The sequence below is a fragment of the Galeopterus variegatus genome, unplaced genomic scaffold (genome assembly GCF_000696425.1).
Source record: "Galeopterus variegatus unplaced genomic scaffold, G_variegatus-3.0.2 Scaffold2057, whole genome shotgun sequence".
Classification (NCBI taxonomy): Eukaryota; Metazoa; Chordata; class Mammalia; order Dermoptera; family Cynocephalidae; genus Galeopterus; species Galeopterus variegatus.
Window position 1 is genome coordinate 43,223 of NW_007728168.1, and position 19,747 is coordinate 62,969.

At 50.7% G+C, this 19,747-nt stretch overlaps 1 protein-coding gene across 1 annotated transcript in view; it reads right to left on the reverse strand.

Moving 5' to 3' along the window:
• Window positions 1–376: 376 nt before the first annotated feature.
• The window catches only part of COLEC11 (collectin sub-family member 11), a 41,534-nt gene continuing 22,163 nt past the window's right edge, over window positions 377–19,747 (reverse strand). Inside the window, 4 exon segments of the mRNA XM_008580272.1 lie at window positions 377–936; window positions 1,923–1,962; window positions 2,877–3,001; window positions 5,822–5,893. Of these exon segments, the coding sequence (XP_008578494.1) occupies window positions 560–936; window positions 1,923–1,962; window positions 2,877–3,001; window positions 5,822–5,893 (614 nt within the window). The 3' untranslated portion in view covers window positions 377–559.

The following is a 19,747-nucleotide window of genomic DNA, read 5'->3' on the forward strand; positions in this document are numbered from 1 at the left end:
GGACCCAGGTGGCCCAGCCCCGCCCAGACACCCAGACTACAAAGCGATAGATACTTCTGTCCTGGGCCATAAGTTTTGGGGTCATTTGTTATATAGCTACAGACACTACCGAAGAAATGGAGAAAACAAAATGACACCACACACTCAGTAGTAAAGTTTGGAGAATTTGTTTGTTTTCCCGAAATCTGGGTTTGAAGCGAAGCAAGATTGTTTCTACTCAGTGACATTTCCAAAGCCCTCTGTGTTGGTATAAGTTACAGAAGCATCGGTCACAGTGAAGCGGGTTCTCTTCCCCATAGAGATGACCGGCAGGTGGTCGTTCAAGGCCCCACTGCCGTCATGCGGACTTCACTGCTGCAGCAGGTAAGGCTGAAGCGGGTTCTCTTCCCCATAGAGATCAGGGGCAGGTGGTCGTTCAAGGCCCCACTGCCGTCATGCGGACTTCACTGCTGCAGCAGGTAAGGACGGTTTTGCAGCTTGGACACGGGCGGAGCCATGGTGACGCACACGTGGCTCCGGGGCGGGTCCCAGGCCTCACTCCTCCTGCAGGCGCGGCCGCTCACACGTGCTCCTTGTCGAACTCGCACAGGAAGTACATGGTGACGTGGCAGGCCACGTCGTTCCAGCCCCCCGAGGCCACCATCTCCACGCAGTCCTCCTCGTCGTAGGCGTTGTTGGGCTCCCCGCCGCGCCAGCGCTGGAACGTGCGCACGGGCGAGCGGTCGGCGAACACGAAGGCGCCCTCGCGCTCCAGGTCGTCGATGCCGATGAAGGCGCGCGCCAGGCCCGCCTGCGCCAGGTACGCGGCCATCAGCCCGTTGGCCGCCTCGTCCTTGGGCATGCCCAGCGTGCCACCCCGGCCCTGGCAGGCCCGCTGCGCGTCGGCGTAGCGCTTCTCCTCCTTCACCAGCAGGGACACCTTACTCTCCGACTAAGCTATGAGTATTAATACAAATCATCTAACAGGGCCGCGGCAGGACCAGCTCAGTCACAGGGTGACCGTGGGCCCTGCCCCGGCCGCAGAGGGAGAGGGGCAGCGGCAGGAGAGAAGCCAGGTCTGCGAGGACGGGAGGCCGGGGAGCAGCCGCGCCCGGGCTCCTCCGCACGCCGGGCTCCGCTGGGGCAGCTGAAGGACACAGCCCGAGGTGTCTGCTTTGACCAGCTGCACAGACACGGAGCCGCGGCTGACGGGGCTTGGGGAAGACCAGCATGCCGAGCCCGTGACACGTCCACGCCACATCTGGGCCCGAGGACAGATTCAGGAGAGGACTCGGGGAGGGTGTTTCCAGCAGCCCCAAGGAGCACCAACGGGTGATGGGGTAACAGCAACAGGTGACAACTGGTACAAGGAGCACCAACAGGTATTGGGGTGACGGCCACAGGTGATGATAGGGAACAGGGAGCACCAGCGGGTAACAGGTGGGGACTTGAGAGGGAGCCAGGAGGAGGGGGGTGGCCGGCAGCTGGGACAGGTGCTGTTCAAGGTCGAGTGGGAGGAGGGCTGGTGTGCCTGGATCACCATCCAGCAGCCCAGGGATGTCGCAGCAGGCGATGGGGCAGGAATGGGGGACACAGAGGCCCTGGGGGAAGAGCCTCATGAGATCTGGATGTGAGCAGCAAGAGAGGCAGAGGCGGGAGGGCTTCTTGGGGGCTTCTAAACAGTTTCGCTTTGTTTTAAGACAGGAAACACTTGAGTATCTTTAAATGACGACGGGAGGGAGCTGATGGAGGGGAGGGATGAAGGATGCAGACAGTGTCCACCCGCACACATAGGAGGGAATCGCGCCAGTGTCCTGATGAGGCCGGGCACAGGTGGCAACTACGTCCTCCACTGGAGTAACAGTAACAGTGAGTCCTCCTGAGCCTTTCAACACAGCAGATGTTCTAAATGCTTTGCCTGTATGAACTCACTTAATTCTCACACAGACCCACGACTGCATGGCGCAGTTATCCCTGCTTTACCTGCGAGGACACTGAGACCCACAGAGGCTCCTCACCTCGGCCACCATCGCAGTGTGTGCCTGTGTGGGACATGCACGGGAGGCGAGCATGCTGTGTGGGAAATGCAGAACGTGAGGGAAGCGGTCTTTGAGCACAATGGGGGCACCAGGCCCCCGGCAGAGATGCCCGTTCACAGTGGACCTGTGGGGCTGGGCCTGGTGCAGGCCCCTGGGCAGTGCCGCATGGAAGAGACGCTGTACCAGGGAGCAGACGAGGCCGCTGCCATCTGGAGAATGCAGAGGGGCTGCAGGTGGAAGTTTGCAAAGAAGAGACAGAGAGTAAGGGACAGGAAGGGCTGCAGAGGGAGCCGGCAAGCCACCGGGTCCTGGTCACCGCATGTCAGGAAACAGATGATCGACAGGGAGCTGAGCTAAGTCCTGTGAGCTGGACCCAGAGGCCCCTGGTGACCTTGGCTGGGAGCCACCTTAATGGAGGATCAGCTGCAAGGACGTCTAAAGAAGGACAGAAGTGCTTTTCTGAGAAGTTTGGTGATAAAAGGAAAGGGGGGATCCTGCAGGACGCGGAGAGCCACTAGGAAATGAGGAATATGTGCTGTGGGACAGGTGCGCGAGTGCCTAATTATGTGTGCAGATGTAATAATACACAGTAGTCCAGCAGACTACAGCCCTAAGGAGGACATTATGATTTGAGTAGAGAAAAATCAAATATTGAAATATTCTACAAGAGGCTATGGTTGACACGGAGAGTATGTATCAGTAACATGTATTCCTTGTTTTCCAGCCCATTGTGGTTTTATTTAACGACCTACATTTTTTTTTTTTTTTGAAAGTGCAATTTTTAGTAACTTTTATTAAAAACCCTTGGGCCTTATGCCATACCTGGCTCTCCATTAGGACCTGGGGGTCCTACGTCACCAGAATCTCCTTTTTCTGAAAGTGCAATTTTTAGTAACTTTTATTAAAAACCCTTGGGCCCTATGCCATACCTGGCTCTCCATTAGGACCTGGGGGTCCTACGTCACCAGAATCTCCTTTTTCACCTGAAAAAGAAAAGCAAGGTCAAAGTCACTGAGCAGAGGAGGACATGTTCCATGAGTTCAAAAATATCAAGGTTAAAATATTATTTCTCTTATGTATGATGCCCTTGCATTTCTCCAGGACCCTGTTTTTGCTGTGAAGTATAGGAGCTATATTCCATAGATAATTAACTCTTCAGGCTCTATTTATGTGACATGGGCCACATGCATATGATGGGATTTTAGGGATTATCAGATGACCATTCTCTAAACCAATCCTGGGAAATCCAGTATATTCCATAGAACACTTGGCAGTCATCACCTCATGAATCCTGGACCCCATGAGCAAGTGGCTGCTGATTCTAATGCCAGGTCCCCTCATGTCCTCATTACAGCAGGAAAATTCAGATAGAACGTACAAGCACACTTCAAAAAGATCATGGAAAGATTAGGATTATCTTTTAATTCTACTTTCCATGAACTTTTTGAAGTGCCCTCATATAGTGCAGTGGACCTTAAAGGTGATCTAATTCAAGAAGAATAAACAGTACTTATAATCTCCTTTGTCATCAAAGTCCTCTTGACCCCTCTGGGCAGCATGATGTCAAGAAGGGTCCAGACGCCAGGAGCCCACAGCTCCTTCCTGGCCCTGGGCCCCCTCCCTGTTAAACAGTACAAGCTGCTGAACCACTCGGCCGCTCAACGTTTCTCAACTTATAAAACAAGGGGGTTGAGCAGGATGGCAACAGAGCCTTCCAGCTACTCTACAGTTAAACAGTGAATATGTAACTGAGTCACGTGCGTGCTCCTAAAGCACCATCTTTCTTCTCACAGAGAGAACCTAATGTCTCTGGGAGGGGCCGCGACTTCCACGTCTATAGACTCAGGCTCCGTCCTCACAGGAGAGAGCAACTTGGCAGTCTCCATCCTAGTTCCTTTGTGCACTTTTACCAACATTGGGGGTCTGAAAGTGACTGAAAACTCAGCATGGCAAGGATGCAAGATGACAATCTCAGAGACTAAGCAAAGCCAGCAAGGGTGGTCTTGGCAAGCTGTCCCTGGTGAGACACTGGAATGTGTCCAGAGCACAGGTTGTGTGTTAGAAGCATACACACACACCCCTACTTGTACACCAACATTCACTGCAGCCTTATTCACAACAGCCAAAAGGTGGAGCCAACCCAGATGTCCACCAGTAGATTGATGGAGAAACAAAATGTGGAACACCCATGCAGTGGAGCGTTGCTCAGCCTTAGAAGGAAGGGAATTCTGACACGTGCTACAATGTGGATGAACTTCGGAAACATTGTACTAAGTGAAATAAGCCAGACACAAAAGGACAGTATTGTTATGATTCCACTTACGTGAAATATCCAGAATAGGCAAATTCATAGAGACAGAAGTGAATTAGGGGTTCCCATGGGCTGGTGGAGGGGTAATGGGGAGTCAATGCTTAATGGGTAGAGTTTCTCTTAGGGGTGATGAAGAAGTTTTGGAAACAGTGTGATGGTTGTACAACACTGAAAATGTACTTAATGACAGTGAATTGTACAATTAAAATGGGAAAAAATGGTAGAAAATGGCAAATCTTATGTTACAGATATTTTACCATAATTTTTAAGGTTGTGTAAAGCATTACATGTCCCTTGTTATACCATGCTTATCTGTGTGCTCCTTAATGAATCGGCCATCCCTAGGGCAGGTACTTCCAGGTTTTCCAGGAGACACCGCTGGGCTGAGCTGGTCACCCCCAGCACACTCCTGGCCAAGGACCCCTTTCTACCAGGGGCAGGCTTGGGCTGGGGGAGGGTGTGGCCGTGGATCAGAACAAACCACCGAAGCCACTCACAACTCAAACCTTGGCTTCACGTCCCTGGGTTAACCCGCTCCCAGGCAGCAGGACTGGCCAAAGCCCAGCCAGACTCCCTCCCTGCCTGTGATTCTCAGGGCAGCTCTGCACCATCCCCTGCCCCCCAGCTCAGCCCCCTCAGCTGTGGTGTCCCCCAGACTCCAGCACAGGCATGGAACAAGCCCTGTGTACTCAGAAAGCGTGTGTTGATTGGCTGATGAGAAGAGGAGCTTAAGAGCAGTGGATTTGGGGCCATCCCTTACCTGCCCTGGGCCTCGATCTCATCATGGGAGGACAACTCCTGATCTACTACCTCGCCAGGCTGTGCGAGTCCAACGTAGCATTAGAGATGGCACAGATTGAAACCACAGGTGTTTTCTGAGCCAGAGGGTGGTCACCAGACCTGCCGCTGGCACACCCGTTCCTGTGGCCTCACCTGCTCTCACTGAGAATCATCCTGTGGGTCTCAAAAAGCCCAAGACACCGAAGCTGGGTGTGGACAGGCACAGTGCTCCCCGTGCATGGTCCATCAGTTACTTAAATGAGGCTCTGTTTTATTAAACTCATTCAGCAAGTTGTAGCCGAAAAGCCAAACTCTCGCCCACGCACACTAGCTCTGGATCCTCGGCCTTGGGGTGGTGTGTGATCCTGCAGGGTGAGGAGCTCTTCACCCCACACCCTGGTGGGCACAGAGCAGTCAGCTCTGATCACTCCCAAAATGTAAACATTGCGACAGAATTTATCATGTGTAAAGTACATAAAAATAAATAAGAACACCAGGCAAGATGGTTCGTCTACGAATCCAGACGCTGAGAGCCTGACAGGGAACATGAGGCAAGAATTGCATCACAAATACCTTTAGAACCAATGGGACCAATTTTTCGTGTGTAAAGTACATAAAAATAAATAAGAACACCAGGCAAGATGGTTCGTCTACGAATCCAGACGCTGAGAGCCTGGCAGGGAACATGAGGCAAGAATTGCATCACAAATACCTTTAGAACCAATGGGACCAATTTTTCCATGGCGACCCACACTGCCTTTCTGTCCTTTGTCCCCCATGTCTCCTGTAGAAAACAATAAGAGCAGAGTTGGTTGGTGCACGGGTGATGCAGCAGCCTCCTTTCTAAAATTGCACATGCACAGGTGCTCCGTACACCTCCTCCTTAACCTCACACGCACATGCACAGGTGCTCCATACTCCTCCTCCTCAACCTCACACACACATACACAGGTGCTCCATACACCTCCTCCTTAACCTCACACGCACATGCACAGGTGCTCCGTACACCTCCTCCCTAACCTCACACGGACATGCACAGGTGCTCCGTACACCTCCTCCTTAACCTCACACGGACATGCACAGGTGCTCCATACACCTCCTCCTTAACCTCACACACACATGCACAGGTGCTCCATACACCTCCTCCTCAACCTCACACACACATGCACAGGTGCTCCGTACACCTCCTCCCTAACCTCACACGCACATGCACAGGTGCTCCGTACGCCTCCTCCTTAACCTCACACACACATGCACAGGTGCTCCATACACCTCCTCCCTAACCTCACACGGACATGCACAGGTGCTCCATACACCTCCTCCCTAACCTCAAACACACATGCACAGGTGCTCCGTACACCTCCTCCTCAACCTCACACACACATGCACAGGTGCTCCATACACCTCCTCCTTAACCTCACACACACATGCACAGGTGCTCCATACACCTCCTCCTTAACCTCACACACACATACACGAGTGATCGGTACACCTTAACTGCATGTACACATGCACAGGTGATCCATTATCTCCTTAATATCACACACACCTGCACAGGTGACCCATACACCTCCTCCTTAAAATCTCTCTCTCACACACACACACACACACATGATTCATACAGTTCTCCTTAACAGCACACACACAAGGAGACAAAAAACTACAGCTTGCAATCTCTTCGAGGTCAGGTATGTGATTGCCACTGGAGGGTTCTTCACAGGTCACCTGTTACACTCTCCAAAGAAAGCCACACGCTTCTGCTTATGTGCCTAAGAACAGAGGAGGAATGGTGCGTTCCTGAGTCCTAAACTCAACCAAGGCCCATGCTCCTCTGTGACTGCACAAGAGAAGGAGAGATGGTCTCTCCTTCTTCCCAGCTCTTACTCCGGCACCCAAACCAAGTCAGGCACCCACATTCTGTAAACACAGACATAGCTGGGTACTCTCAGATACATCAGGGCGTGTGTCAGATGCAAAGCCACTGGGCTCTTCTCTGCTGAAGGTGAACTTGGAGGAGAGGTGGGGATCTGGGGAGAAGGGTCCTGTGTATGCTTCCGTTCATGACTCATTACTTGCCTACTTCTATAGCAAAAGGCCTGGTTGCACGTGACCTCTCAGCACTTCTCACCACGTCTAAGGTATGTTGGGTCATGTCGAGTCACCAGCCCTTCCTGCCCCCACCTCCTCTGCTGTCCTTTATAGTAAGATGGAACAATGACTAGCCTCACACACACCACACCCCATAGGACTGTCTCTCTGATCGCTGGACTAAGACTGAAGAGTGGCCGTCCTCATTCATTCACAGAACATACTAAGTCACGCACAGAATTTCTCGGTGCTAAGTTTCTCTTCCACAAAGTGTTCTTAAACCCTTGGCAGCTGCTCCTGCTTATCTGCCAAGGATTACCACAGACCACAAGCCCAACCAACGCACACAAACAAGTATACAGAGAAAAGGGGAAAAAGAAACAGGCAATCAGATTTAATTTAACAATTTTTTTTTCATGGATTTAAGAGTCAAGTATAAGACCTAAAACTATAAAACTACTAAAGGAAAAAATAGGTGAAATGGCAAAGACTTTACAAATGAGACGTCAAACGCACAGCAACAAAAGAAAAAATAAACGAGATTATATCAAACTAAAAACCACAGCAAAGGAAACAACAGAATGAAAAGACAACCTATGGAATGGGAAAAATATTTGCAAACTATACATCTGACAAGGGATTAATATCAGAATATACAAAGAACTCAAACAATTGCACAGTAAAAAAAAAAAAACAATTTTAAAAATGGGCAAAGGAGCTGAATACACATTTCTCAAAAGCAGACATAGGAAGGGCCAACGGACACATGGAAAAATGCTCAGCATCACTAATCATCACGGAAATGCAAATCAAAGCCACACTGAGATCAAATCTCACTCTAGTTAGACTGGCTATAATTAAAAAGAGAGTAGCAAACACTGGTGAGGATGTGAAAAGAAGGGAACATTCCTACATTGTTGATGGGACTGCAAATTAGTACAGCCACTATGGAAAACAGTATGGAGGCTCCTAAAACAACTACGGGTAGAACTACCATACGACCCAGCAATCCCACTGCTGGGAATATACCCAAAGGAATGGAAATCATCATGCCGAAGGGAGACCTGCACTCCCATGCTCATCGCAGAAGGCACACCTGCACTCCCATGCTCATCGCAGCTCTATTCACAATAGCCAAGATAAGGGACCAACCTAAACGTCCATCATCAGATGACTGGATAAGGAAAATGTGGTATATACACAATTGAATACTACTCAGCCATAAAAAAGAATGAAATTCTGCCATTTGCTTGGAGAAAATTATGTTAAGTGAAATAAGCCAGGCACAGAGGGAAAAATAGCACATGTCCTCATAAGTGAGGCTAAGAGAGAACGAAGGAAGGAAGGAAAGACCACAGTGGTGCACTGGACTTGCAGAGGGAGAGAACAGACCCAGGGTTGCAGGGGCAAGGGTGGGGAGAGATGGGGTGGAGGGATTGGGGAGAGGCTGAGTGGGGGACACGAGGAATAACTGCAGCTTGCGGTGGTGGGCATGCTGACAGTATTGATCTGCTCACCACATCTGGAGCAAAGGTGCGGACAGTCAGCTCTGTATCCCATGAACATGTATAATCAATAAAAATAAAAATAAAAATTTTTTTCATGGACATGTTTACACATGATGAGGATTTCATGATCATTCATGACCCACATTTTTGCAGAAACTAAGTGAAATTCAGTATAAGCAACTCTGGCAAGAGAGGGGTGGTGCTAAGGACTTAGACTGCGTGCAGGAAATGCTCTGTCCCCTGCAACACCAGCTCGCTCCTTAAAACTGAGACTTCACTGCCAGAAACTCCTAGTCTTGTCTAGTTAAGCAGCTGTAACCTTCCCTAAATTCAGAACACACAGAGACCAGAGGATAGAACATAGGCTTGGGAGTGAGCTACAGCTAAAACGGAAACACGCCGCCCACAGAAAGGCTTATATTTGCATAAAAATGAAGTATTTATTTAGAAAGCACATTCACCTAGGTTCTCTTATTTGGTTATAAAAAATGACTCCTGCATAGCATGGCAGAACCAGGACAAGAGCTGTGATCTCCTGATCCGAAACCCAGGGCTGCTCTCTAGGGATGGTGGCAGCTAGGGACCAGGTTCAGCCTGGAGGGCAGAGTGGTAAAGGGTGTGAGGGGAGGGCCTGAGCGCAGCCAGACGCGGCCCAGCCAGGTGGAGGCCTTGCATGCAGCCAGCACGTGTACCACATGAATGGGACCCAGGAGTGACCGGGCTTAGAGTCTGCTGGGGAAACCAGGAAAACAATCAGGCCATTGCAGGAGAGGCAAGAGGCCCCAAGGGAACCCAGGCGAGGGCCCTGGCCCAGTGCAGGATGGAGGCTGCACCCAGAGGGACTGGAAGGGACACAGAGGGAGGCCAGCTGGAGAGCAGCAGAAGTGACGGCAGATTACCACGAGGCAGTGACCAGAAGGATGGAGATAGTGCTGGGATCACTGTGCGATCTCATATGCCGAAAACTCACTGTAGGGGAAACGCCAAGTTCCACCCTCGGATGTGAGTAGGGGCATTACTTAATTGCTGCAGGAGGACCAGGGCACAGCTCTTGATCAGGAAGGGACCTGAGAGCTGCTGCACTGCTATGTCCACCCAGCCGAGGTGGTTGCCATCTAGAGAAATGCAAGTCTAGCTTAATCACCTGCCCCAGCACAGCCCTCCACATGTTTAAAAGCTGTTTTCTCTCTGAAATCTTCCCTTTGCCTGGTGAAAAGCCCTCAGTGCCTTTGCATCCTGGCTTCCTCTTCCTCTGGACATTCACCATGTGTCTCTGCTCCTCTAAAGGACCAACACGCACCCCCAGACTGAGTGCCCAAGATCGGGCTGACCACCGTCGGCACCTGCTGTGGACTGAACTGCCCATGTGCTGAAGCCCTGGAGATGGGGCCTTAGGGGTGTGATCAGGATTAGAGGAGGTCAGAAGGTGGGGCCCTGATGATGGAATTAGAGACCCTGTAAGAAGAGGAAGAGACATCAGAGTGGGTCCCTCTGCCTGCCATGTGAGGACACAGCAAGAAAGTGCCATCTGCAAGTCAGGAAGAGGATCCTCAGCAGAACCCGAACCTGCTGGCACCCTGATCTCAGACTTCCAGCCTCCAGGACTGTGAGTTTAAACCACCCCATATGTGGCATTTTGTTATGGCAGCCCCAGCTGACCAACATGCCTCCCCGTTCTGGACTCTGTACCCACGAATGTGGGCTGAAGCTCAGAGATGATTACAGTATCGGTGCTCAGCCTCTTGCAGAGAGGTTTCCACAGAAACATGTCCACTGCAAAGCATATATGCTATGTAGTAGTGTTGTCTCAAGACCTGTCTGCCTGCCATAGGGTACAACCTTCCTCCTCAAGCATTTTCTTCAAAAGACTAACTCTCCTGAACCCAACTCTCTAACGTGCCCCTTCCTAAGGCCCCAGAGCTGAGCATTTGTGCTGGAAACGCTGGGCTGAGCTGTGGAGCGAATGTCAGAGTCAATGCTTTTATTTCTTTCCATATGTTGGGCAAATGTTGGGGTGCCTCTGCTTGTTTTCACACTGTTCCCTCTCTGATCGGCTATGGCCTGCTGTGATGTCCCCCTACCTCCCGCCACCGAGGAAGTTCAGACACACTGACTCAGGTTAAACACAAGCTCACGCAGCACTCTCACGAATCAGTGAATAGCCATAGCAGGAGGACGCCTCGGAGACCACCTAATTGAACCACATCTTCCAATGGGAAGGTGGAGGCCCAGAGAGACCTGGGGACTTGCCCGAGGTCACACAGATTCTTTGGAGTAGAGCTGGGGCCAGCAACCCTCCACCCCACTGTACTGCCCTGGCACATGCAAAAATAAGCTGGTGGCTCATCCCCAACACATGGGACCCCCACTGAGTTCCCCACTTGGAGAGGGGCAGGGTTGCCCGAGCATGGAAAGTGAAAACCAGAGTTCCTGCCTGAGGAATGCTGCCTTTAAAAAGCTCCAACACGGGCCGGCCCCGTGGCTCACTCAGGAGAGTGGGGCACTGGTAGCGCCAAGGCTGCGGGTTCGGATCCTATATAGGTGTGGCGGGTGCGCTCACTGGCTGAGCGTGGTGTGGACAACACTGTGCCGAGGGTTGCGATCCTGGCTCACTCAGGAGAGTGGGGCACTGGTAGCGCCAAGGCTGCGGGTTCGGATCCTATATAGGGGTGGCGGGTGCGCTCACTGGCTGAGCGTGGTGTGGACAACACTGTGCCGAGGGTTGCGATCCCCTTACCGGTCAGGAAAAAAAAAAAAAAAAAGCTCCAACACGACAGGGGAGTGAAAAACTACCTCAACTCAGCGGACTAGATGTGACCATGAGCCCTTCGCTTGAACAACAAGTCACTTGTCTGCTAAGAAGATTCTACCTGGAAGAGATGGGAAGGGAGTTACGAGCCTCCTGCCCACCTGGGGGGTTGTTTCTACTTGAGACTCCTGAGAGACATGAGGTCTGGTCACGGACAGCAGAGGGGAAAGAGAAGCGACCTGCAGCACTTGTCTTCCCTGTCCTCTCCCCAGACAGCTCCTGGCAGGAGGAGGTCAAGCCCCAGTCCACAAGTGGATGCGGTGATGATAATGGGCCTCGAGAGATCCCTGGAGAAGCACCTGCAGTCGCACACACACGGGGTGCATTCCCTAACGACTCATCTCATCAGCTGGAGGATGCAGAAAGTCTAGCAGACATCCTGCCACTGTGATAAGCTACAACCTGAGAATGACTTGAGAGCACTTGGCTTCAGGCCCATCTCTAAATTGTACAGCCAAATGTTAACGTGAACTCAAGGCTGTTGCTGACACTTGGCACCTGTCACCAGCTCGGCTCTGAGCTCCGAGCTCAGCTCCTGCCCTTGGAGAAGTACAGGACGCAATCCTTGCTTAGGGAGTCGGGAGAAACCAGGCACAAATATGGAAGATTAGATGCCATGTGAGACAGCCAGCAGCTTACCAAGTAAGACATGCTGGGGACAGACACTGAGTCCACGCTGGGGAAGAGAACCTCCTGCAGGCTGGTTAATCTGGGACAGCAGGTTGCAGACCTCAAAGGGCATCAGAATCCCCTGGGGGCTTGTTAAATCACAGAATGTCCCTCCCCATTCCTTTCTATCCGAAACCGTAGCTTAAACCACGAGGCCCCACTCCACAAACCCTCGGACACAAGAAGGCCTGAGTGGGAAGGGCTGGACCAGGGAGTGTATGACAATTCCATCAGCCTGAGGGAGCCAGCGCCTCCCCGTGGACAGCTCCACCCAGTGCAGTCCTGCCCTGATCTAGCAGACCGAGAACAGCTGCCCTTCAATGGAGCACCTGCTGTGGGCCATGCCTAGGGCTAGACAATACGCATACACAGACATATGCACACACACATGCACATGCAGACTACACACACATGCATACACAGACACACATGCACACACATATACATACTACATATGCATGCATACACCTCCGTGTGCACATACATACTGTACACATGCAAGTACACATACACACATGCATACCATACACACAATATACACACATATGCATACATAGATATATGCAAACTTACTATATACAATATGCATACAGATACACATGCACACATATGCACATATACATACATACTATACACACAAATGCATGCTATACACATACATCACATACATATGTACCCACACATACAGACTATACACACATGCATACAGACTATATACACATATGCATACACTTACATATGCACATACACAGTATACTCATACAAGTACATATTATACAGTCATGCTATACACATATACACTAGACACATATGTATACACAGATATACACACTATATACAATATGCATACAAATACACATGCATACATGCACATATACATACAAACCATGCACACATACAAATGCATGCCATACACATACATACACACATATACTATGTGTGTGTGCATGCACATACATACACATGCATACACGTTCACATAAACATACATACTATGCACACATACATCCACATAAACACATCATATTATACATATATGCATACACATTCTCTCATACTCATACATGCCATACATGCATACTATGCACTCATATGCACACAATATACACATACACAGTATACACATATGTGCATGTACATACACACAGGTAAGTGAATATAGACATACAAATACTATACATATGCACATTCATGCATATGCATGTACATGCATACACAGAGATGTGCACATAGACATGCTGTACAAATACAAACATACATACCATGCACAGGCACATACATACATAAATTCACAGAGAGATATGCACATGCACATATATGGAAATTTATGTGCATGCATATTATACACACATACACACATGTTCACGTGAATACACATACATACATGTACACGTACTATATGTGCATACACAGACATACACTCATATATACTAGACATACATGTACATACATACACACACAAACATACAAGCATGGATGCACAAATAAACCACACACTATATGCACATAATCATATATAGAGATATACACACATACGTGTACACATACACAAATACAAACTTACATACACACATACATATACATACATGCATGTATATGCATATGAGCATGTATACACAAATAAAAACACATGCACATATATACATACTATATGTATGCACATACACATGCATGCATGGGCATTCACATGAATACATATGCTTTACACGTGTGTGCACAGCCCGTGTACATAAACATAGCTCTGACCTCCACACAATTCAAGGTTGTGAAGCTGGTGAGTGCAGAGGTAGGTTTGGGCCCGGACCACCAGAAGCGCCAGGAGCCCCTCTCACCACACCTCACCCTCCCCACAGCAGCTACACACACTAGGACCTGCTGCTAGTGTGAGCTGCTGCTTCTGACAGGAATATTCTATTTTTTGAGTGTGTTGAAGAAGAAGAAAAAGGCAAGAACCATTAAAATCCACTGAGATTGCCAACACATTCTCTGTTTATACAAGCCAGGGCCTTTTTACAGCATACTTGTTTTAACTTGCAGACATTTCTGGGAAACTAACCCTTGGACAGAACAGTGAGGTTACAAGCTCAGAGGTTCTCCAAGGAGAGCGGATTAGAACAAGAGCTTCAACACCTTTATCCTACCTCCAAGGAGGTCTGGTGCTCCTCCTCCCGCAGAAGCAACCCAGGCTTCCTTCCCCCAGTCTCAGGAGAGGACAGGGGTGTGCCTGACGCATTGAGATCCTGCCCCTTTAAGCAGGAGTGAGCGTGATGCCCGTCCTCACCTCTGTTACACAAGAAGCGGGTACCTCCCGTGTGTCTCCAGACATGCACGAGGGGCAGGGTGGCTCACAGCAGGTGCATAATTCTGATCAATTTTAATGAAGATATCTCACAGTCATTTGAAGTGGAGACTGGCAAAAAAGCACGTGGAATTCAGCTTGCTCAGTGACTTTTAATGAAGGGTAACGTGCACATCCCTGAGCCCAGAATGCCCAGTGCTGGTGTGGGGTCACCCTCCACCTGCAACAGAGGGGCCCGGGGAAGCCTCCTGCTCTTATCTTAGCATATGCCTGGCAACTAGAAGCTGAGAAAGCTGAGACAACACACTCTCAGCAGGTCAGGTCAGCAAAGCCACTCTCTGTACAATTTCCACACAACCACAGAGTCCAGAAATGTGGAAATTGTTCTTATTTCAACAAAGGACAAAGAACAGCAGGAGATTTCTCTGGCATGGCTTAGTTATTTCAGAAAGGGCAATCCAGCAGGATGCACTGCCAGGACGGGCTGTGCACTTTGCCGACTGGAGCCACCCCCTGCAGGCCAGGCCCCATGGGGCACAGCTCGCACTTTGTGGAAGCCCAGGCGTCCAGACCCTGTTCCCTAGCGGGCAGCCCAGGCCCTGCAACAGCAGCAGCCTCTGGGCACTGGTGACACCATACAGGTCTCAGACTCCTCCAGAACCAGGAGCTGTGCTTAAACACGAGCCCAGGTGGCTCCTGCTCTGTCCACAGACCTGCAGTCTAGAACCAGGTGGGGCAGTCCCTTACCCAGGGGAAGGGAGTGCATGTCGGCACACCTGGGCTGGGGTCACCCACAGACTTCAAAGATACTTGCAGATACGAAATACCAAGACATTTTTCAGATGTCTGATTTTGGCCTTCCTGCACCAGGTCCCATGCTGAGTCCTGGAGACACAAAGATGACAGCAACATGGCTCTGCCCCCAGTGGCCCACTAGGAGGCAACAACACCCAGTTAAGTGTCACTGTTTTGACATCACAGGCTGGAAGCTGCAATTGGAGCAGCCGCAGAGCTGGGAAGTGGCAGGGCTGGGTGAAAACAGGTCTGTTACCCCCAGACCCCACTGTCCTGCTCACAGGTGCCCTCTTCCTTGGGAGCCCCTCTTCCTTGGGAAGCATTTGGACGTGTACCCAGGTCCACCACTGGCCATTCTCAGTGGAAACAGAGTCAACAGTCTCAGTTTGCTCAGAACTGTGCCAGTGCCTGGGATACTAACACCAGAAGAGCCCCTGCCCCAAGTCCCTACAGTGGTCACTGTTCACCATGTGAGTCTCTGCGCAGAGTCATCTGGAGTCTGCAGAAGCGGGCAACTGGGACGCAGGGAGCAGTGCACTGTGGGACTGCTGTGACCAGCTGAAACCAGTGCAGAGCTGGGGTAGGAAGTGCCCAGGAGACTCCAAAACACCGCAAAGCTCCCATCCACGCTGGAGTGGGACTCCAGGGAGGGGGGGTCTGGAGAGTCGATATTGGCTAAAGTCACCCTTCCCAGCACAGCTGAGCCCTGACTCCCACAGGCCTGGCCACTGGTCCCCACGCAGAGCCAGCACAGAGCCTAGGTAGGTTGATGCATGGGTGCCCCTGCTGTCAGCGAGGGTGTTCATCCCAGGTCACTGTGTGTTAAACTAAACAGTCACAGATTTATCCCCATAAATCCCACACCATACGTAAACATATTTCATTTTCTCTTTATCACCTAATGTCCGTGAGAATAAACATTATCCATAACAGAACGCTTATTACCATTAGCTGCGAGAAACAGACACTATTATCAAAAAAAAAAAAAAAAAAAAAAAAAACAGCGTCAGTTAGTTATTGCAGAGCCCAGAAACCTAGCTCATTCCCTAGTGAGCTCCACATGTACAAAGGCAACCAGTGCCCAGATTTTCTTCTACACAAATAGAGGACTAAAGCAGCTACTGTGCATCGTGCACCTGCCACATCCAGGACATTCTGCATATATCCTCCCATGTGACCTCCCAATAGTCCTGCGAGGCAGACCCCCCACCCATTTTAATGGTACATAAAAAGGGAGGCTCAGAAAGATGACACAGTTTGCAAATCTGCCGTGACTGGCAGCCCTGACCTGTCTGGCTCCACATCTGGTCTCTGCACCACCCAGCCGAGGACAGGGCCACACTGTACCTAACCCTCCCAGCAAACCATGCCAATCTGGAGACGGAGGCTGAAGCTCCAGCTCTGTGTCTCGCCATGTGACATCAGGCAAGCTGGTCACTTATCCTCTGAGTCTTGGGCTCCAAGTGCAGCCACGTGTGGGTGGGACTTCCCACTCTGTTGCTCTGGAATCCCACCTCTACAAAGGACCACTTACATGCTTGCTGTTGGGGATGTCAGAAGTTGCTATGACCGACTGTGACTGTTGGAAAAAGTAAGTATGACATCATGACTCCTCCCAGTTGACAACTAAGATAATAGACTGAATAGCTTCTGCAAAGGCACAGGGCCAGAAAGTGGCACGACTTAGATCCGTGAATGCTAAAGCCCACGGTACTTCCACTCCCCTAAGCTGACTCCCTGGGATGCCAAATGTAGCCCTCCATGCCCCTCAGATTGCAGAAACTCCGAGTGATCCAGCAGCCTCCTGATCCCCCTCCTTTAACCCCTTCCGGGGCTAGGACCGAGGTCCTGCACCCCCCACAGAGCAGCGAGGAAGGACACCAGACAGCTGCTGCCCGCCACCACCTGCCTTGGGCCCACCGTCCCACCCACGCCCCCTTCCGCAGGGACCTCTCAGGCCTCCCCAAGCACCAGAAGCCTGGCCCACCCCTCAGCACCAGCGCAGCCAGGCCTCCGAGCCTCAGGATGCCTGCTGCCTCCTGCCTCCTGCCAGTCCTAAGTAGGAGAAGAAAGGGAGGAAGAGACAGGGAGGGAGAGGAATTCCTCAGAGGTTTTAACAGAGAAAGCTGCAGCCTGGGATCAGCATCCCGCTGTGTTTGTGGCCCCTTTTATTAAGCCCCCTTGAAAGGTAAAAATGGACAGAGACTACCAGACTTCAGCCCTGTATCTCTGGAGTAGTCAATGTGTGTTTTACGATGCTCTGTAAATCCGTCAACCCACTAATCAGATGACTGAGGCGGGTAAGAACAGTTTCTCTTTGCCTGTCACCCCCTTCCCAAGGTGGCCCAGCTCAGCATCAAGGGAGTCCCCTCGGCCTGCAACTTCTCCCACAGGAAAAAGTGAGCACACCAGGGGTGAGTGCTGGCTCCCCACCATGCAGGACACTGCCCAAAGAGGCCTGCTTCTCCCTGCCCCGCCTGGAACACCGAGGTGACTGGCAGCAGGGGAGAGAGACTGCGGACCCTCCAACTGCTCTGCGAATCCCACCAGGGAGCCCGCCCGTGAGCCGACGGGGAAACCTCAGCTGCAGACCAGCCCAGCGGGCCCACGGGCACCCAAATGCTCCACAGGCAGTCAACGACCAACAAAGGCAGCACCAAGTCACAGTGCTGCTGGGGAAGCCGGGTGTCCGCATGCCAGAAAATGAAGTTGGACTGTTATCTCTCACCATCCACAAAAATCAACTTAAAACAGATTAAAGACTTCAATGTAAACTGTGAAACCATAGAACTCCTGAAAGAAAACAGGGAGAAAGCTCCTTGCATTGGTCTTGGCAGTGAGTTTTTAAATATGACAGCAAAAGCACAAGCAATAAAAGCAAATTAACGTGTGGGACCACATCAAGCTGCAAAGTTTCTGTGCAGCAAAGGAAACCATTAACAAAATGAAAAGACAGCCCACAGAGCAGGAGAAAACGTTGCAGACTGTGCATCTGATAAGGCGTCAATATGCAAAATATATAAGGAATTCATACAACTCAAGAGCAAAAAAGCAAATAACCCAATTTAAAAATGAGCAAAGGGGGCCGGCCCGGTGGCGCAATGGATAGTGCGCCGCTTGGGAAGCGCGGCGGCGCTCCTGCCCGAGGGTTCGGATCCCACATACAGACCGGTTCCCGCTCACTGGCTGAGCGAGGCGTGGGGGAGCAACACCGAGGGTTGCGGTCCCGTTGCCGGTCCCGGTCTGGTGCGGGGGCGACACTGAGGGTTGCGATCCGTTGCCGGACACGGAGAAAAAGACAAAAAAAAAAAAATGAGCAAAGGACCTGAGTAGAAATCTTTCCAGAGAAGAAATACGAATGGCCGACAGATATGTGACAAGGTGCTCAACATCACTGATCACCAGGGAAATGGGACTCCAAGCCACTGAGAGAGACCACCTCACACCTGTTCAGATGGCTGGTAGCAAGAAGTCAAAAGATGACCAGCGTTGGGAAGGATGTGGGGAAAGAGGACACTTGTACGTCGTCGAAGGGAATTTAAATTGGTACAGCCATTATGGAAAACAGCATGGACACTCCTCAAAAAAACTAGAAATAGAACTACCATATGATCCAGCAATCCCACTACGGGGTATGTACCCAAAAGAAGTGAAATCCGGATCTCAAAGAAACACCTGCACTCCGTGCTCACCGCAGCACTGTTCACAGCAGCCAAGATAAGGAAACAACCTACGTGTCCACCCACCAATGAATGGATGGAGAAAATATGGCATATGTATATAAAAGTGTGTGTGTGTGTGTGTGTGTGTGTATACGCACAATGGAATATTATTCGGTCTTTAAAAATAAGGCAGTCCTGCATCTGTGACACAGATGAACCTGCAGCACACTATGCTAAGTGGAATAAACCAGGCACAGAAGGACAAATACTGTACGACCTCACTCATACATGGAATCTAAAAAAGGCAAACTCAGGAAACAGAGAGTAGAAAGGTGGTTACCAGGGGCGGGAGTGGGGGAAACAGGCAGAAGATGGTCAAACGGTACAAACTTCGCATCAAAAGATGAGTAAGTGTGGAGATCTAAGGCCAGGCCTGGTGGCTGTGGTTAAGAATAATGTACACTTGAAGGGCCGGCCCGGTGGCGCATTGGATAGNTAAAAAAGGCAAACTCAGGAAACAGAGAGTAGAAAGGTGGTTACCAGGGGCGGGAGTGGGGGAAACAGGCAGAAGATGGTCAAACGGTACAAACTTCGCATCAAAAGATGAGTAAGTGTGGAGATCTAAGGCCAGGCCTGGTGGCTGTGGTTAAGAATAATGTACACTTGACGGGCCGGCCCGGTGGCGCATTGGATAGTGCGCCGCTTGGGAAGCGCGGCGGCGCTCCCGCCCAAGGGTTCGGATCCCACATACAGACCGGTTCCCGCTCACTGGCTGAGCGAGGCGCGGGAGCAACACCGAGGGTTGCAA